Source organism: Rhea pennata, chromosome 19 (genome assembly GCF_028389875.1).
Source record: "Rhea pennata isolate bPtePen1 chromosome 19, bPtePen1.pri, whole genome shotgun sequence".
NCBI lineage: Eukaryota > Metazoa > Chordata > Aves > Rheiformes > Rheidae > Rhea > Rhea pennata.
The window spans coordinates 9,007,699-9,029,315 of NC_084681.1; the positions used below are offsets into that span (position 1 = coordinate 9,007,699).

Consider the following 21,617-nt stretch of genomic DNA (forward strand, 5'->3'; position numbering starts at 1 on the left):
TTTGGCAGAGAACATAGACTTTTCTAAATAGCAGCCATTTTTGCCAGGGAACTGAGCTCTTAAATTATTTGCATGGGGTATAAACATTCTTTTTAACTTGTACATACAGTCCAATTTTTCCTCCAAACCAAAGAAAATAACTTACTTTGTGCTCAGAACGCAGATACTCAGAACACAGTTTTTTCATAGTACCTCTCACATTTTTAAACATCTATGCTAATCCAAAAATTTAACCACAAGCTCTTGAACATCTAGTTGCTTTCTGAAGTACAAAATTTATTAAACTGAAAGACGTAACACTTCTCCTGCTAAGGCAATTCAAGCTTACTTCAGGTTATGAAGTTGCAGCTTTTATTTATATGCTGATAGCTCTGTTAGTACAAACTACGCCTTTAATTTTCTTCTGATAGAAATTTTATTGCAAATAATTCTATCTGATCTTAGGGATACTGACTAGGGGCAACCTGCAGCACAGTTCTTCTGATTGTCTGAATAAGGGAGAAAACTGTGCATACATGTATATCATGAATTTTGAATATCTATTATTTTTACTTTGTGTAACTCTGCAGAACACAACTTTTTTTTTAATGCTCAGTTATTCTAGATTAGATTTAAGTAAGAGAAGCGAGAAATATTTTGTGGAGAAGACATATACAAGCCTCCTCAATGAGCTGTTAATAGCGGATGCCTAAAATACATTAATTTAAATCACAAATATTTTGGTGTGACTGGCTCTTCTTTAATTGCCTCCATTTAAAAGTATTCCAATACTGGGAAAAAATTCTTCCAAGAATAAAAAGAGATCCTTTTCTTAAACCGAGTCTAATTATTCACAAATTTCACCTGTAGCTTTTCAAGAATTTAGTTGAGGGGAGTGATTACTCAGTTGCTTGATGAACACTGTATGATGAAGAAAGAACACTGCAAACCAGAACAGTATCTCTGCGTCTCCAATTTTTTCTTTTCTTTTCTTTTTTTTGAAACAAAAAAAATTGTTAGGTGCTGTGGTTATTCAAAAATCTTCAATTTCAGTATTTTCCTTTAACTTTTATTTTTGAAGAACTGTCAGCATAACAATCTAAGACAGGTGCTAGCTAGCTTAGGATGAGTTGGGCCAGAAGTGGACACCAGAGGTTTTTCCATGAGAGAGACTTTCCAGTATCCCAGATTTGAGAGCTCCAGAACTCCTCTGTTCAGGTGGAGCTTGAACCTCTGTCTAACCTTCATAAATACAACTTTTGGCCATGTATTAAATGATACTCTTGGAAGATAAAAATTACTGTAGAGTGGAATTTGCATTTAAAAGCTCGTAACACACACAAGAATGCCACGATTCCAACCTGCATGTCATATAAGCCAGGAAGAAATTGAAAACTCATATATTAATTTTCAAGTATTTTTATAATGGAGTTCCGAAAATTAAACTGAATTTCAGTTAAGTACTAAAGTCAAATCTGAAGATTTATGATCAGAGGTAAGAAGTGATGGGAGATACAAACAGAATACTCAGACAAATATGGGGAAGAATCAGTAGGACTTCCCAAACTGCATCTTTTAAATTAATTTATTTAAAGAAATTGAAGCAAAAGTAGGAACATTAAAGATAGCCAGGCAGCACAGAGCTAGCTCCTCACCTGTCTGCTCATGATCCTAGGAAAAAACTAGTGTTCCACAGAAAGAACAAAACAACCAAGATTTTTATGACAGATCCAAAAGAGATTATAATAAGAAAGTAGCCACTCAGATTTACCTGGCTTCTTTCTCCTATACGCAATGGCTAGAAATAAAATATCGTGTTATCCCTGGACAAGGCTGACCGAGGACATCGCATGTCTGCAATGTTGCCAGAGCTAAGGGCTGAAAATTTACCTAATACTCCAGGTTTGCTATGTAGGTGTTAAACAGAGACCAGAATCTTAGATAGGACAGAGAAGGTGAAAGAAAACCAGTGAAATGACTTAAAATGGGTCAACAAGGTCAGAAAAATGAGGCAAGCAGCATTCTCTGCAGAGTAGCAATAACAAAGGAAGAAAGTAGCAGTAGTCAAGGCCAGAAGATAAGAAGTTGAGGTAACCAAGGAATCAGATAAGAGGAGTTATGTGAGATTTTTTTCAACACTGTGAGTGGTGAGATTCAGCACTACATTTCAGACATGCCAGAAAGATTTCAAAGTGGCTGGAAATACACGGTTTCAATAAAAAGGTCTCAGCAGAGCTGCAACCCAAGCGACGCATGCGAGTGCCCGGGAGAAGGATGGTGCTGCCCAAGGCAAGCAAGAGCATCTGTCAAGGGCAGGCTTGCGAACAAAGATCAAGAGCACAGCGAAAGGTGACAAAGAAGACATGAAGACCAACAAGATGAAGACCAACAAGATGAGATGATCAGAAATTCCTTGTTTAATCTTCCCCCCCCCCCCACCAAAGATGACTGTTAAAGTTCTGCTCAAGGATGAAAGCAATAAAACATAGAAAGTAAAGAGAAGGGGAGGGAATGGAAAAAGTCTGTGACTAAACAGAGCTCTGGAAGGTTCCTGAGAACAGGAAGCAAAATGATTCATTAAGTAAGACACTAGGATTCTGAAGGACAGAGAGAAGCAAGAAAAAAGGAAAAAGCATGAGGGGGATGCTTTTGGAAGGACTGCAGATCAAAAGATATTCCCCTTCAGTTGTCATTGGTAGAGTTGCTCTTACTGAGATTCATATACATCCCCCATCAATAACCACCAACTAATCTCCAAGTGGCTGTCTTGAGAAGGGTTAACACAAATCTGTTAGATGGCATAAGATAAGGAAGAATTTCTTTTAATAATATTGTACCTGTCGGGTACGTTCCCTGTTCTGCGGTGCCTGCTCAGCGCCATCAGGCTGGCAGCTCGCACAAGTAATACATTCAAAAAACAGAATCTGGCCAAATCTAAATCCAAACCCTTCCGTATAACACGAACAGCCACAGGATTATCTATTAAAAAAAATAAAATAATAATAATTTTAAAAAATGAAAGAAATGTACCCAAAGATGGTTTCTTGAAGATTTAAGACAGAAGCTGTTCCAAAAGCTACTTCAGTTACCAGCTTTTTAAAATATCTGGCTTCAGCTTCTGGACCAATGAGTCTCAAAAGTGGCTTGGAAAACCTGATGGTGCTTCGCACGTATCTGACGCCCTGCCGGAGCAGAGGACTTGCAAGAGCTCTTTCCAAGTAGCAACTTTCTTCTAGTCTCGGCCTGAAAGATTTTTTGTTCTGTTTTGTCTTTTTTCCAGAGAGACACAACTACTCTGTAGTGTTTGAACCTTGCCGGCACGACTAGCTCCAACAGCAGAACGCTGCCGCTATAAAACCAGAAGTGACAGGACAGACGAGAGTCAAATGAAGAGAATGGAAAAAAAAATCACAAAATAAACACACAACTTACAAAATCTGTGGCTTCAGTCCTGGAGAAAAGTAATAGTTTGACTACAGACCCTGCTCAAGAGAGTAACTTTTATATTCTTGCCTCTAGAAGCAAATAAACAAAAGGCATTTTTCCATTTTCTCTAGATTTCTCTGTTCCTAGAGAATAAATAACCAAGCAGTAGCACAGAGTCCTACTTAATCCACGAGGTTTTAAAATATATCAGCAAAATAATGAAAGAAAAAATATTTTTTATGACTGAATCTAGGGATTCCCCCTTCTTTTTTTTTAAACAAGAATTCCCTCCAACTCTTTAAGAAACCAATTCTTTGTAAGAATTGCCAATATTTCTTCTGCTTTATTTTCAAAGCTGTTTGACTGAAACGGGGAAGCCATTAACAATGTTAGTTCCCAAGAACTGGTTTCCCTTTTGTTTACCTGCGAGGACCAGAAGTAAAGCACTGCAGTCCATCAGGAGCATTTCTACCTTTCCTCTGTGATCCGAATGAAGATTTTGAACAAAGCATCAGGAACCGCCGGTATTTTACGTTAGCAGCTCTTAGTACTGGTACACCACAAAAGTGAAAACCGACTCTGAAAGCAGCATTTTGTGTTTGAAAAGCTTAAATATGCATCTTTCAAAAAAAAAAAATACTGCTCCCTTAATTAGCAAAATCTCTTCAGCAGTCGGGAAGGAAAAATTAATCTAATACTAAAATTTAAAACAAACACCCAACTTTTGTCAAATTGCAGCCATACTGGATACCTGAAAAATGCACAGCTTTGATCAGTGTTAGCAATAAAGAGTTATTTAAAATATCCTTAATACGGAGAGGGAAGATTATTAGTATTACTAGGTATTGTACTCAATACGCTTTACAAACTTTAATTCAGTACTTCCTAAAAATAGAAACCATTTTTGCCTGTGTTCTGTAATTAGTATGAATAATTAGTTGTAAAAGCAGTTTAATGTTTACATAGATCACATGCATAAGCTACAAGAGTGAAATGCAAGAAACTGTTGTACGGGTTTCTTTGAAGTAATTATTGCAATAATACTTTGCCTGTACAAGCCGTTTATCTGAAGTGTAGATCCACCTCTGAAAATGTGGTTTACAGTAATATTTCTTCTCATTTTTATTCAGCTGAGTTAAAAATAAGTGCATCTTCCCAACTCCAATTACTGTAATTAGTTTGAACTGTGCACAGTGAAATTAGGCCTCCTCAGCTATAATGCAACATTCAGCTGATTTACGAACCAAAGCATGGAAAGGGTGTGAAGGCAAAGCCTGGCATAAATATTTAATGAGAACCACATTATTAATCAAGGTTTGTTTATCCCTTTTTAAATCAAATCTAACAGAGACTCTCCCTCCCCCCCGCCTTATTACTAGCTTTATTTTTCAATTCGTTTTCGTCAGCTTAACAGCAACCAGATTCATTGGCTCATTTTGTCCTGCCCAAATGACACACTGCAGACCATGTTGTCCTTTACTTTGACATGCACAAGATAAATATCCTGCAGGCTAGTGACAGCCCACCGGGGTTTTTATTAGTCCTACAAAGTTTAAAGACTCCAAGCAGGCAAGTTACTACCTTCCCCCCACCCTTGCACAAGAAAACAGTTTAATTTTCAATTCAAGTCAACACGAGCCAAGCTTTAAAAAAGACTACACGTGATTTTTTTTTTAATTCTCAAAAATTTTTAAAGTGTTGGAGCAAATATAGGTTAACCTTGTGAAAGAAAAAGATGATACAAACATCCGGCGTGAAGAATGAAATACAATGAAGTAGCAAACCTGTGAACCGTAGTGCTAACATTTAAGACTACCTGGTACATTTAGCTATACGCATATACTGTCTGAGGCTCAGGACAAATTTGAAAGTTGCCATCTATTTGAAGTAACTTATGAAGCTAACTGACAACAAGTCTCATTTTATGAAAATCTTGAAAAACATTCATAATGTGGGAAAACAGAGATGGAAGCATTGAAGAGAACAGCTTTATTTATTTAAAAACTAAACCGCTGTTAAGTGCACAAGTGGGAAAGCCTGTTATCGCATTTTAATTTTCTGCACTACGACATTAAAACGTAGCTCATTTCCTCTGATGCTGGAAGCCTTTAAATGCATTAGCAAAACAAGCACAAATAAACAACAGTTCTCATGATTAGCAGGGATTCCACTAAACGCTACCCCTTCAAAGCAGAAACAGCAGGAGAAAATGCCAAATAATTTCATTTTTCTGCTCAGTGCAGCATTTCTTTAGCAAGCAGCTCGCAGCGAAGACGCCATTTTATCAAACCTGAAACGCAGCCAAAAGCTCAGGACGCTGCGCTGCTGCTGCTCTGTCTCTGAAATGTTATGTAATAAATTGATTTAACAGAAGCAGATGCTATTTTCTCAGGGTTAGGGTTGCTTGCTTTCTTTTCTTTTTTTCCTCCTCTCCTCCTTTTTGGCTCTTAAAAAAAAAAAAAAAAAAAAAAAAGGCTGACGGTAACAAAATACCTGCAGAAAGGAGCCGCCCAACCATCCTAGGAGACGCTACATTGCGTGCAGAGCTGTCGCTACTGCTGCCTCTGCGCTCTCCAGGGCTCTCCGCTGCAATATGTCGGCTGTGTACGGCGCGAGCCTCATCCTGTCGAGCTGCCAAGAAAATCGCTCCGTGCAAGCGCGCGCCCAGACAACCTGCGAGCTCGGTCGGGCCTCGGCCGCGCCGGCTATGGAAATGCCCTTCCCGCGCGCAGCCCTCCTCCCCCTTCCCCTCGCCGCGTGCCCCAACGCCAGGTTAAGGTATCAACGGAGCAGGATTTTTAAGCTTTGATTATCTAATTGCAGCTGACACTAAACCGATCTTCCTTCCTCTTTAAATTCTTTCGACTGTCACAAAACATTTTCGCCGCCGGACCGAGCTGCAATTAGCAGCGCGGCTGCTTTGCCTCCGCGTTTTGAAAGTCAGCCAAAAGGACCGAGCAGCGCTCGGCCGCCCGGCGCGGGGGCTCCGGCCCCCTCGGGGCGCCCGGCCTGGCCCCGCTCCGCGGCCGAGCCGGGGGCGGCCGCGCTCCCGGGCGGCGCCGTACGCGCGCTGGCGCGCCGCCCGGCTTCCCTGCCCGCGCCTCGAAGGGGGCCGAGCCGCGGGCGCGCGCGGGGCAGCGGGGGAGAGCTGCCCCCGGGGAGGCGCCGCCGCGGCTCGGGGCCGCTGTCCGCCCGCGCCCCGGAGGGGACAAGCTCTGGGAGACTGGGTACGAGCGGCGCCAACGGAAGGGGGAAGGAGCAAGCTTCGCGTTTTCAGGAGGCAGCTGACATGGAGAACTTGCATCCCCGCACTAACAAAACCTCCAGGGATAGCTTACACCCACCGCTCCAGGATTTCTAACACGCTCCCTTACAATTACACCGCATTTCCTTTTTTCCTCCTCCTCTCTGTCCCAAATACATACTAATTACATAGGAAATGGAGCATGTTTTAAATTTGCTCTTTGGGTTCCGGGCAGGCGTTCACCGGAGCGCGTTTGTCCTCCTCCGCGGGATCGCGCCTCGCCGAGGCGGCTCTCGGGCTCTGCCTGCGCTCCCGGCCCCGCGGCCGCTCCGGGCTCGGCAGCGGCTCCACCGAAGCGCGCTCGGGAACGGTGCGTTTCTCTCCACAGACATTTATTTTCTGCTTCTTTGCAATAACCTCTCAATATTGGATGGCTACAATCTCATTTTCAGAACAACAGAAGAACGAAAAAAAAATATCAAACCTTTTGCTTGTTTTTGTTCCATTCAGAAAATTACTTCAAAGGTAGCTCTAATTCAAGTTTGACATTCAATTCTGCAGAAATTTTAAAGTCGGAATACTGTTATGAATTATTATATTCAATTAATATCAGCTACACACAACCGAAATTTTCATTATTTAAAATTCTATGTCACAACTCTAAGAGAGCCTATGACAATCCCACGTTTCTTGCAGCTTTGTTGCAAACATGGTAAGCTTTTCCTGAAATCTATTTCAATATACAGAGGCAGGTGCTCATGAACGGTACCTAAGCAAGGGCCTACGGTTACCAGACCAGGATATGCAAGAAGAAAATGCAGAACAGACACCAAAGTCCGGGGGCATAACAAAAACAGCGTCCGCTCCAGCAGCTGCTGCAATGCCTAGCAGACCCTTTCGTGCACTCCATCTTCTAACAACCTCTACAGAGCACGTGTCTGATGAAATCTGAAAATGTCATTTTCAAAAGCTACAGAAGAAAGCAAAGATCTCTTCTTCCAGGAGCTGATGGGTCTCCAACCAGCCTACCTCCTTACAGATAACGAGAGCCTTAAAACGGGCATTAAAGAGGTTATGCAGACCATTCACCTGATCTAAGCCACCAGTCCTCACACATGCTAAGGGATGTTTGTCCAACCTGCCAGGAAAGCCCTCCCATGACAAGAGATTTCACAGGCTCCCAGAGCATTCCCTCTTACTTCTTAGATGCTTCCAGTATGGGGAAGATTTTCCTAAAGTCTAGTTTTAATCTTGCCTGCTGAAATTTAAGCCCAGTATTTTTTTTTTTTTTTTGGATACATCACAGGCATACAGAACACAGCATTTTCTTCTTTGTAGCAGCCTTTTACGCATTTCTGCATTTATTACTCCACACAGTCATCTCTAGACTTAGCAGCCCCAATTTCTTCACTCCTTGCAAGTCTTGTTTTCAAGATCCCTACTCATTCCTGTTACATTCCCCTGCTCTTTTTCTAGTTAATTCATTTCCTTCTGAAAGCACAGTACCTATAACTGGACTCAATATTCTGTTTTGAGGCCTTATCAGAAATGAACAGCATAAATGCTTCATGGGAAATAGTGTTTTTATAAGCCTCAGTATGCCTGTCTTCTTTTCAACAGTATGACACTGTTGATCAGGTTTAACCTGTGACCAAGTCCAGATCCATTTCTGCAGCACGATACTCAGGTAATCACATTTGTCTACTCAATCATTTCTGCCAAAGTAAAGGACTTTTACCTTGTCTTTTTTTTTTATTTGAACAATTATCCAATTTTATTACCAATATTCCACATCGCAATTCTGTCTTTCAGTTGCCTTGCAATCTTTTCTAGCTTAGTATCATTCAAAAACTTAATGAAGGATGCTGTTTACAGTCAAATGGCTGATGCTAATATCGAAGTGGACAAATCTGCAATCTCACTTGAAATTTTCTCATTTTGCCAGCGAACAACTAACACCTACTCTCTATCTGCAGTCTTCTGAACAGCTATGACCCACATTACCACCGTTTCCTCCTGAAGTCTCCCCTTATTTGCAACACTTATTTCCACAGTTTACTCATAAGAATGTCTTCTGAGGCAGGGTCAAAAGCTATGTAAAGTTGACTTCATGACATTATTTCCCCTCCTATTTCGCAAAGGTTGTCGCACTGTGCAAACAGGGAACTGCTCTCAGTTGACATGATTTGCTCACAACAAAGCCGTATCGTCTCTGTATTCATCTCTTTGCAAAATTCTACATTCATAGAAATAGCTGTTCTGCTTATTTGTCCTCCTATCAGTCTAGAAGGTTAAACTGACTCATCAATCCCCAGTTTCTCCTTTCTCCTCTTTTAAAACTAGGTGTTATATTTTCTCTTTTCTACTCCTGACGCTATGAAAGAATGCAAATCGGCCATACTGCTGCAACCCATCCTTAGTACTATGAATTTCATCAGATCCAGTTAATTTCAAAACATTTTATTTCCTTAAGTATTTTAGCTCACTCTAGTCTTAATTTTACATAATTCATTGGTTCACAGACCAAGGGAAAATGCATTTAAGGCCCTGCTGATGCCATCTAGCAATGGATCTCCCTGTTGATCAGGCCAGTTCCCTAGGCCTTCCTCATTACTATTAATGGAGTGGAGAAAAAGTTGTTTTTCTGTTCTTTATTTTTTCTTAATAGCTGGAACTTCTTTAAGAATTGTTTCTTACAGTATCATACCTATCAATTTCTTGAGTTGTATGAAATTCTTCCCTTTCTCCTCCTGCCTAGGACGACACTTTCATTCCTGGTCACGTTGATCTTAGCTGTCAATCTTTCTCTTCTCCACTAGCAGAAACAGGTCCTGCTACTTGGTCTCTTCACGTCCTTTGTCAGGAAACTGCCATTTGCACCCTCCAAAAACTTGCTGGATTCCTCGTCTCCTGATCTTTTTTCTCAGTAGACACCTGGGCCATTATTTTTTTTTTTAATCTGGCTACCACTAAATCACAGCCATCTACAGTAGAACCACAGACACTACTGATTCCAAAGCAAATGCCACTGCCATTAAGTCTGTCACTTTTGCACAGTCATCCTCTTTGAAAATGGAGATAGCAAGAATAGGAAGGAGACTCAGTTATTTATCCTTTCACAATTTCTTTTTCCACCTACTGGTGAAAAATTCTAATCGTCAAATAGATTTAGAGCAGCAGATTTATTTTTCACGCTCTGCTGCCTGATGTCAGATAACACACACAATACAGAGAAATTCATTCCAAAGATTAGTTTGCTGATGAGTTTTTTTTAAAACTATCATTTTTCATTCATAATGCCCATATTTTTGCAACACAGAGGTTGCCACTCCTCTATGTATATTCAAAACATTGTGTGAAATTTTTGAGAATTTACAGAGGAGAAAAACACCGTTAGTAGTCAAGACTTACTCCCCAAAGACTTCTCTCATTACAATGTATTTCAGAAAATGTTGATCGCTTTGGAGTACATTCTGGACAGTATCAACTGGCTAGCTCTTATCTTCATGTTAACTGTTGTATTTTCTTCCTTGCAATCAAGCCTTCTAATATCCTTTTGTCTAAACACATATCTGTCCCTAGTGACTTTGATAACACCGCCTGTTTTCCAGGGGTATGGATTTTGAACAATTACTACCAAACTCTAAAAAGCCCCATGAGAAAAAAGGGGGGGGGGGGGAGAAAAAAAGAAAAAAGAAAAAAAAAAACAGAACAAATATACCTAATCACCATTCCTCTAACCTCTGGTGGTACCTGAACATCCTCGTACAATGGTAACTCAATGAGACTACCGGCAAAAAGGTTAATGAAGCAAAAACTTCTTTTTTTTTTTTAACTAATGTCATAACATCAAATTTGATCCTGCTAACAGGAGAACTTTTGCTTAGCAGCACTGCAGAAAACTTGTGTATAGCGATAAGATGTAGATTGAACTGCTCTGCTGTGCAAATGTGGCCCACATCTTGTCAAGCAATGTAAAAAGAGAAAACTATTGGGACTTTTATTGCAGCTAAGCACCATATATTTGTTGTATCTGGTTATCTGACTTCTGCAGAAGTAGCAGAAATAACCAGTTCTGGTATTTAACCCACTAACATGTGAATTCCTTCATTCAGGATCTACAGCCATTATATAATAACGCACGTCTTCAAGGCATTATGTAATACACTTAGAAAAACAAAATGGGAAAAAATGTACCAGTCTCTGTATCTAGATCCTGTCCTATATAACTGGCATTTGGTCATTTGGTTAACCAATAGATAAATTTTTATTTGATTTCTGCAGGAGATCAGTTTTAGAAACTCTTCATTATGTATAATATAGCTAGTATTAGAAGAGAATATCAGCTTATAAACAGCACAATATTTACATGTTTCTGAGTATATTATTGCTTCTTTACCAAGACACAATCATAAAAAGATGACATTGATAGTAATGATTAAAAAAATTTTTTTTTTAAGAAAACACTGTTCATATAAAAATCATAGGTGGATCTCAACAATCTATTAAATTTGTGTTACCATCAGAGAAACTGCAGAAAAATTTTCCTCCTATATTTTATTCATGTTACTCATTAGCTTGCCTAAAACTAAACCTAAGATATAACCAAGCATAACCAGATAAGTATTTTAGGCTACACAGATGTTTTTAAGAATCCTCATGTTACTTAAATACAAACATACTTAATTTAGTGTTTATATAGCAAATAGAAAGGACATTTTTAAATATTCGTTTTCCTCCATAAAATAACAGAGCAAGATATATAAAAGAATACCTGTGTCTTACTACAACCTTACTTCCACCACCTTTCTGAAAATTGCTTATTTATATTCTCCAGTTTCATATTTAATTTACATCAGGATCAAGCTATATGGTTGCTATTCCAAGTTCATGGTCAATAAAGTATTCTTCCCCCCCATCCAATTAAACTATTTACTGTAGAAGTAACCAATAGAAGGCAGTATTTCATTATTAGCAGAGAGAAAACTTATTTTAAAATTTAATACCTACAGAACACAGCTATATTATTTCTCTTAAAAACTCTTTCTTCACCTAAACATTAATTCATGCAAAGCCGATTTCCAAAGAAGAATATAAATGCATTCAACTTGGTGCATACAAGAGGGTAGCCTTGCAGCACAGCTATGTAACTACTACTGAAAGCCCAGGTTTATAAAATATTTTAAAATCCAGAATGCTTCTCTATTGTATTACTGCTTCTTCTGAATACTGCTTTACATCTCTCGTTTCAGTTTTTTCACCTTTCTAAAAGAATTCAAGATATTAGAAGTGATTTGGAATAAAGATTTAGATTTAGAAGTGATTCTCATATTGGAAATAAACAAAATAGTACTGCCATATGCATAAAACGGACATAAAAAACCTGACTACAGTGCAGTGGGAAAATGTTATATATAGAAAGCATGTAAACAACATGAACAAGTAAACTATCTTTGTAATCTCTAATTTATACTTAAATAGTGCTTAACATTTTAATAATTACAGATAAAACAGAATGTTTATGAAGGACCCAAAAGAAAAGTGAGTTGCAAGTTTTGCAGGGTTTTTCTTTTTAAGTCTGCAACTTTTTGACTAGGACAAAAATATTCTGACAATGGAATTACAGAATATGAACATAAACAGATAAAATTCAGCTAAAACGTTCGATAGCGGCAGCTTCCATGCGCTTTATCTGTTAAAAATCAACCTGTTGGCCAATTTTCCAGAAAACCAGGTTAAATCTTATCTCCAGCTCTTGAAACGAGACTCTATCCACATGCCTCAAAGCACGTCTGCATCTGCACGCCTTCCCTACAGCCATCACTAGGCACAATAACCTAAACCGCGAGCAATTGTTCAAACACGCGTTTCGCTTAAAGGTCACTACCAGTTTGTTAGACCCAATGAAATATCTGTTTGTCAAAGATTTTTTTCTGCATTTTCCAACTATATTAACTGGTTTTAGAAGAGATATTCTCTCTCCTGGAAACCTTTCCCCCAGTTTGTCTTCACAAGTGTATAAAACCATCGTATTAGAAGGAACTCGGAAGTAGAACGCAGTCGAAGGGTGGGAAGTTGAAGTATAGCAGGAGGAAACATATTACAGGACAGTTTTTAACAGTAAAGCTTTTTATCTTGCTTCCCAGAAGATGCTCCAAAACAAAGTTAATTCTAATGAACTCATAGTAAGAGCGAACATGCTACACAATGGCACTCTGCAACTTTTAGCTGCCCACAGCACTTGCTTCGAAATGAACATAACATGCCACAACCTTGAATATACAAACCGCAGCCAAATTTTGAAACACAAAATAAAACTTCCAGCTTGATAGAAAAAGAGAAAAAAGTTCAGCACACAATCTAGCATCAGCCCACAGTGGGAAAACAACATGTCTCTTTAACTGCTGTAAAATTCTCACTTCCCAGAAAACAACAGATACAGCAGATTATAACTCTTCAGCTTCCACAATGATTGCATGTTCTACATTACTTGGACTACTGTATGAATTAGTTGCCTTCATCTCTTCTTAGGCTTTAGAAACATACATTACTGATGAGTTCCACAAAATATTCTACTTGCTCTACCAAAAAAGTGCAAGTTAGCTGTTTGCCGCATACATCGGCGTTTCTTGAGAAAATGGAGAATGAAAAGGAATACAGAAAGGCTTTGTGCGTCAAGAAGAGGCTACGCAGTTCAAGACTGAAGTGCCGGACACATGACAATTCAACAGAAAATGCTCTAAGGTATTACAGAAATTAATTTCGTAATAGCTACCAATAAATAAAAGATTGCTTCAAAGGATAAGATTTCTAAAAGATTTCTATTTTATGCAATTTGAAAAATTTTATTGTCTACTCCTGTTACTCTAGTTCATGTTTTATAGATTACCTTAAGTCAGAAACAACAATAAAAAGAAAATCACTACTCTAATCCACTTCACAGATATTTAAAAATGATAAAGCCTGAGAAAGAATACATTAGGAGTCATTAATTCTTACTTTCCTTACATTGACAGACCATCCTTTTAATTCATGACACTGCATTTAGAGTTCTGGTAAGTGTTTTGGATAGGCCAAGGCAGTAGATAACAAAGACAGATGATAAGAGAATAAAGAGATACAGTAGTGAGATTTTTACAGAGAAGAGGCTGGCGATGCCTTTCTAACAGCCTTCCTTGGTTGGATGGTTATACACAGGTCCTGGGTGCAAGGTGGTTGTAAGACCTGAAGTTATGACACTTAAAAACCAAACTGATTAAGTAACTTCTGGATGTTAGATGCTCATTTGCAATGATCTTGGCTGTTTAATTCACACCGAGTTATCCATCGAATCAAAGTTACTGCTGCTCATCATGCTTGCACAGGATTCACATATGGAAACTTCCTTGGACAGAATTCAGGATGGACAAACTCTGGTTAAGCAATCAGGTTATCAGAGAGTGAGAAAGCCCCCCAAAACGATGTATTATTCACTGTGTCTAAACCCCAAAGAGTTCTAATGGGAGTAACATTCACGGAGTGATTGCTCCGCGACACTGCAGGTGCTGCTCAGGCAGACACAATACCTGTTTGTACGTGCATCTGGTCCCCATACTCAATCTTCTGGACAACTAATAAAAACGCCTTTCTTAACGTTGAGGTTTGCTAGGTCACAGACAACATTCATGGGTGGTTGCTTGCTTAATACTGCACTACATACACAACAATACATGATTTTACGTGAATGTACATGAACAGACCAGAATTACAATACATTTCAGAGACATATGCAGCCACATTGCTTCTTAAAATGGAGGGTTCAGAACATGTTTAAAATTGTATGGTATCTAGTGAGCCTCCAATTTACTCTCGAGTCACCTTTCAAGGTTCACATATGGATCAAATTGTTCAATTATATTGTTCCTTCTCTTCAGTCCACTTTCCTGGAGAACTTTTACCTCCAAGAGCTTTTTAGCAAAGAAAACATGCAGAGCCAGAGACGCATATTGAAAGGAATACAGCCCTTAATGGCAACAAAATGAGGAAGCAGAAAAGCTTCCTTCTGGCAAAGTGTCGCTCACTCAGAATACTCATTTGAAAAAAAAAAATCCTTATTTTCATGGTTACAAAAACATGAACTAGTTTGAACTGAATTTCATTAAAAAATCATAGGTTAAGCGCTGGGGGGTTTCAGGATTTTGAATCTAGACATCCCGGAAGAGACAGCGTACTGCTCCGAGGAAAGAGAGTGAGGTGCGGGGTGAGAACGCTATGTGCCTGCAAGTCACATCTGCTCCTATCACTACAGAGGTGTCTAAAAAAAGAAGAGGGGAAAAAAAAAAAAAAAGGCAGCTCTTAGGTGCCCTTGGAAGACAGACACTCTCTGAGATTAACAGTTAGTTAAATCATAACAGCTGAAAAGGTTTCGGCCTTCCCTGGATACTCTTCTTACTTCCTTGATCTATATGCTCACTGAGGTGAAGAGGAAGCCAGAATGAGAGATCAATTTTGAAGAGTGAGATTGACAACATATGTTTTTCACGGCTGCAGAGGTCTCTCAGGAGCGAGATACGCCATACTCCTCTCCGAGCTGCACAAAGCAGCTAGATATCTGCACAGCTGCTGGGGTTATAAACTGAGCTCGATACGTTTTTCTCCTTTCACTGTTCTTAGCTAGCAAAGGAGCTGCTGCTCCACCTGCTGGAAAGAGAAACAAATGAGCTCTACCATTCAGCAAATTCTTTCTCTGAGGAAGATACAGCTATGGAAGTCTCAAAACACAGTCTCTTGCTGTTAGCAAATGAAGAAAAGCAGCCAAGCCTTTAGCTTGTCCAAGAATCTCTTCCATACTCCAAGAACCGCTATACAGATCTTCAGGTGCCCCTTTACAGCTTTCATTTTGACCTTGCACAAGCAAGAATCTGATAATTTTGACTTTGTGCAGTATTTGCAACCTGATAAAAACAAACCAGTGCTTTCCATAAATACTTTTATAACAAATTAGATGTGAGTTAACTTGTTTGGCACAGAATGGACCATAATATGAAGCCAAAAAGCTGCTACGCTCCTCTCATTTTTACTAGTTTCTACCATATTCTAAGTTTTTCCAACAGTAGCAGAAAAGTAGTAAAAGAATAAGAAAGCAAACTAATTTAGCAGTGAAAAACATCTGATGATAGCTGCCAAACTGAAAGACCATAGAAACAAATGCTTCTTTGACGTAGCAAGTTAAAAAGGGAAGCAGGAAAAGAGAAGTCTAAAACCTCAAGGTATTTATGCATCTGAGAATAAGATAAAGTCAGACAGCCAGTATCACATTCTTCCAAGTTAAGTTCTTTTATGGATTATGCTGTGACTTATGCTGAACTTTGCTTTATGATTTACAGTATATTTCTTCAAGATCAGACAAAGATGTTTAGGATATGCCTGCACTGCTGCTTAGAGTAACAGCCAGCCTGAGCCACCTGAGTTGGACATCCTGTCTCAAACATATAATTAGATACAATATTTCTGAAAACACACTAAAAATAAAAATTTAAATATCAATATCTCATATAGGATATTAGTCTGATAGTTAACAAATATATCTCTGTATCAAAAAGAACCTGTAAATGCCAGTTGCCTTCCCTGCTGAGCTGTGATTTGTAAAGAAGGGGATGTGAACGCTGCTCTAATTGAAAGGAACAGACTGCTTCCGATGCCACCAAAGCTGAGTGCTTGAAAACACAGCATAAGAAACACTTCCTGTCCTCAAATAAAATTCCTAACAAATAAATATACAATTGTTTTATTTTGCCTTTTTGGATTTGTATTTTCAGGGAGTACTTCAATTGCATTTCCAAATGTGCCCTGATATCCGTAAAAGCTGTCATTTCTGAAAGACAGCTGATTTTCTTATGTAACTAACACTTTTAAGGACAATGCCAAATAATTCACTACCTGCAATAAATTCACCAATTCTGCAGTGACTCTCTTCTGTGCTTATTCTGGAGTTTTTCCTGTTGAAATTTAGCGTCACAAGCAGCAACTATAGCAAAATTAGCAAAAGATTCACTTATGTCCAAAGGGGAAAAACTGCAGACAGTTCAGATCAAAGTTTTGTGATGTGTGACAGTGCTAATAAGTGATAATGAGCAACCCTGGAAATCATGCAGACATTAATAACATTCAAAATATCAAAAACCACCCCTGGCTTACTTCTGATAACTATTTCTGTGTCACACAAATGCAGTCCTGTATCACCTGAGAATGCTCCTTTCTTTGCCTAACATGGTACATACATACATATATATACACATATAAATATACATGCACATGCATATTTATTTATATATATACATATATATATATATATATATATATATATATATATCTCCAGCCAGTGATGAACAAGGTGATATATACCAGTTACTGACTAGATTTATCTCCACTCTGAAAGTATAAATTACAAGATCTCTAGCACAGAAGGGCAAACGAGAAAAGAGCTGATTCTTGTCTGCTCATTAGCTGCCTCTCTCCTGTAGCTGTTGAGACACCTATTCCTTTGTATGCTATTCCCAAAAGCTGATAGATGAGTTCCTGCTTCCATCAGCAATGGACAGAATGAAGTGGCAGAAAGACCTAATATACTGAACTACTTTTCCCAAAATATTATTTTCCTAATCTGAGAACAACTGTGAGCGTATGTACAAAAGTGTCACAGCACAACATAAATCAAAAATGTGAACTTTGCTTACATACTGTTTTATGCAAACTGCTCTTTAAAGAACATTAACATTGCAAAGACAGACAGGCAAACATTTGGAAATACCCAAATCAGTGTCATTTCTGAAAGAACGACGAGTGAAGGAATATTTGTATTACTTGAAGATAATAACCATTATTGCTACCGAGAAATACAAGAAAAGTTTGCTAGTAGACCCCATGGACCTAAGTATCTAGATGAACAGGAAGACCTTTAACCGTAGCGTAGGAATGATCCATTATATTATTTTTTACACTATAAAACAAACAGGGCAGCAGCCAACGCTCCACTTCAAATCCCGCCCGATGACGGCGACCCTCAGCGTCCCCGTAAGCTTTCGCAAGGGCAGCGCTGCGGGCGAGAGGGCGCGCGCGGCGAAGCGCCCCGAGAACGCCGGCGGGCTGCGGTTCTTACCTGGTTGGGTCTTACCGGGATGATGCTGTCCGGCGGCTCCCGGCTGCGGAGGAGGGCTCGCCCCTGCTTGCCCGGCCCCTTGGGCTGGGCTGGTGCCAGCGAGCGTCCCCGTGGGCAGCGGCTGGCCCCGCTTTAAGAGCTGCTTCTGTTCTTGCTGGCGGAAGCGCGGAGGCACCTCTCGAGGCAGGTAGCGGGAGGCAGCCGGCTGCTGCCCGCTCGCGGGTGCCCGCTTGCCATTGCTGCTGTTGGTGATAGTGCTGGTGGAAGTACTGGTACCGCTACCGGCAGGTTGGGGCTGGCTTAAACTGGTCTTAATAGGTTCTGGCACTGCGGAAGGCAAAACCAAGAAAAAAAAGAAAAAAAAAAGTTTTTGTGTTAGAAATAAGTTAAAAGGTTTTTTTCCCATACCGAGTGTATAAAACTTGGACTTCAAACTCATAAAACTGCAGCTTCTCCATACAAGCATACACATGTCTGTGTGTTTGTATCGGATGCGATTTAGGAAAGCACGGCCTTAAGAAGAACGGTAAAACACCAATCTCCTATTAACTCTCAAAATAGATCGCATGAAAACACTCGTTGGATGTTTTCAGTCCCAGCGTTCCCAAGACTTCTCAGGTTGCAGCCAAAGCAAGGTGTCTAACAACCTTTATCCTAAAGCAATAGGCAAAAAAACCCACAAATAAAGGGGAAAGAATTTCTGCTATTTTCAAATCATGTGTAGAGAAATTAATTACTAAATAGCAAACAGTGGCACAGAGAACATTTTTAAAACCTTAAGAGTTTAGAGCAAGGCACTGAGAAAGTAAGAACTTCAGAAAAATGATTTAAATTGAAAAGGAGCATGTATTAGGAAAAAAAATTAGATAATGAAAAGTTATAAGGAAAGATTTCAAATCTAGATTAGCTTTCTTTAGTCCTGCTTTACCCCATCTGTAGCTTCAGATATCTATGCAAATACTTTGTACATATATTGATGCCCAAGTACGTTCCATATATTGGGTTTAAAAAACCGAATTATCCTTGCAGGTAATTTATTCAACACGCAATTTTAAAGGACGATATAGATATGTTTTAAGAAGTTGCAATTAAAATTGTGATCACAATTAGTTCCTTTGACTGGAAAGAGTGAATGATCTTACAACTCTTACCAGGACACGTCTATTATTAAAGGATTTTTAAAAATCCAGTGTCTTACAAAAATGTCAAGTTCTTTTTAATCATAAGAATCATTATAGTATTTTTGAAAAGTTACATAATACTGTTTCTCTGCAAAACACTTCTCCTTTCTAAACAGGTACTGAGATGTAGTAACCAAAAAAAGCAAACCACATTTCGGTTTTGTGTTAAAACTACATATTTGCAAGAACACGAAGGAATGGGCATGAGGTCAAAAAAACAGGCTACATACTTATTTTTCCATGCATCAGAAATGACTAAAGGAAAACTTTCTCTTCTGCAATAAGCAGCACTCAATTTAAGCTGCGAAATGGATTCAAATGTGTACCACACGAACTTTGTTTTAACCATTGTCAACACTATTTTTTATTATTAAGAAAGATTTGCTCTTTGAAAGAGAGGTTTTAAATCCCCAGTATATGCAGAGCATGTATTTTCCAGGTACCAAACCAACTAGTTTACAGTATCACAGAAAGAACTTCAATAAATCTTACTTTTTCTCCTATTTAATAAATATATTGAATGGTCTATAGGATAGACTAGAGTTTACACTGCACAGGAATAAATTATACAGTTATTTGTACATCAGCATTTTAACACAAGCCCAATTTGTGTTTCTTAAATCTTCCAAGTCTAAAACTCTTTAAACACATTAAATACTGTCCCTAATTGCTCCTTTCCATAGTTTTAGTCTCCTCTTTACTACCAGGATGAAATACTACATCCAATAAACATCAGCTAAGTTCATACGGCATTAAGTTTTAAAATAAGATAAATTCTGGTTATTCTTTACCTGGACAAAATGCATGAAACCATAAAATCCTAACTCAATTTTCAGGTTTCCAATGACCTCTCAGAAAACAAGTTCCTGCTCCACTAGCTTGTGCAGCCACCACTTGAGGCTTCTGTCCTCTTGTGGTCTTCACCTAAACTTTTATATCAAGCATTTCAAGATCACTAAATCTTCACAGACGCACTCCAGATACGTGGTATGCCACAAATTAATCTTGTCTGAAACATCCAGGCCAAAGTCACCCGGTGCGTAGCAGACTTCGCCGGCGCAGCCTGGCACAGAGACGTTGGCCATGAAACGCACCCAGTTCCTCATGTCATCCTGCTGGAGGCGCCTACCCTGTCCCAGGAGGGGCTTCCTGGAGGAACATCACGAGCGGTCAGCCTTGACCAAATCGTGTCTCAGATGGCTGTGGGCACTACCTGGAGACAGCACTCATGGCCTCTCCGCAGGCTTTGGCACGCTCGAAAACTAATCCACTCCCGCAACGGAAATGGCAAAGGGGGCCACGTAGTCCTGAGGATGGTTTCAAAGCAAACAGGTTCTTTGAGTTCGACGGCAAGCATCAGCTTCTCCAATACTTGGAGCAATAAATTTAACTCTTATCTTGGAAGCCTGCACAATTTTACCTATGTTTATTTCCGTAATAAAAACTAACTTGGAATATAAAACTCTAAAAAGTACCAGTAACATCCTGAGAGCAGAGAATAAAACGTCCTTTGCCTTTGCAAAATACAGTACCAGCCTTGGAAACATCAGCAGCTTATTCTAATTCTCACAACTAAAATATAGATTAAAAACTTTACAAAATGCAGAATACAACGTGTGACTGAAAATTATTTCATTTCCACAATATAAATAATTCTATCATCACACAATCCAAAATATGATTTGGTTTTAATGGAGTTTTTTTCACAGTGCTGTTGATTTTACCCTTTCACTTGGCCTTTAAAAATTATAGCTTACCCTATAAATTAAACTGATCCTCTCATTAAATAGCAATCTCTCAGGAAACGAATCTCTGTCAAGTTCTTTCTGGACACACCGCGATCGGGAAATGCATAGCTGCTCTTGGTGGCAATATAGGATGTGCAGGCAAGTATCAAATACACTATGCAGAAAACACAGACTTCGGCTATACCCACCTGTCATTCCCATTTTGAGAAGTCTGAATCACCTTATACTTGGGAGAGCTCAGGATTCACACCGAAATGGCTATTTTCTAAACTTAATTTGGTGTCAAAAGCCAACTCCTACTACGTTTTGCACCTTTTGTCAGATCAGTTGCTGTAGCATCATTTTGTTTTATCTTTCTGAATCAAGTAAATTTAAATGTTCCCATTTCATTTGGGCGATCCAAAGCAGAAATAGGAAAATGAAGGGAACTTGACCCTTTTAAAAAAGACAGAGTTGTAAACATTTACCTACTCTGAAATTTCAATTATTAAGTACTTCTGAAAAAAATTCAAACTCTCTGTGGTCTGCCTGTGGCCACAAGGTCCAGAAAGAGTTCTGGGAAGAGCACGAAGGAAGGAAAGGAGACAGGTAGAAAGAGGCAGCTGGTGAAACCACGGCACAGACTTGATCATCTTCCCTTGATGAGGAGGAAAAGAAAAAAAAAAAGAAAAGAAAAAGCTGGAAGTGACTTGGAAGAGGACATCCTTAAACTAAAAAAAAAAAAAAAAAAAAAAAAAGATTTGGCCATGGAATTGAAAAGAAGTATGAAAATTAAAGCCATTAACCGGCATAATACCAACAGAGATCAAGTATTTCTCTGGCTTTGAGTTTCTGGAACATATTTGAAACGTAATTGTTGGAAATGTAATTTGAAATAGCAAGCTAGCATTTTAAAAGCATTG

General features: G+C 39.1%; 1 protein-coding gene across 7 annotated transcripts in view; it reads right to left on the reverse strand.

Moving 5' to 3' along the window:
• TNRC6C (trinucleotide repeat containing adaptor 6C) overlaps positions 1–21,617 on the reverse strand; it is a 109,638-nt gene that overhangs the window by 42,743 nt on the left and 45,278 nt on the right. For 6 of the 7 annotated variants that reach the window (XM_062592079.1, XM_062592083.1, XM_062592082.1 and 3 more), the window contains exon 4: positions 17,787–18,113. In XM_062592079.1, the coding sequence (XP_062448063.1) occupies positions 17,787–18,113 (327 nt within the window). Of the gene's footprint in view, positions 1–5,898; positions 5,974–17,786; positions 18,114–21,617 lie in introns of those variants that run through there. The other variant, XM_062592084.1, reaches the window with a different exon arrangement.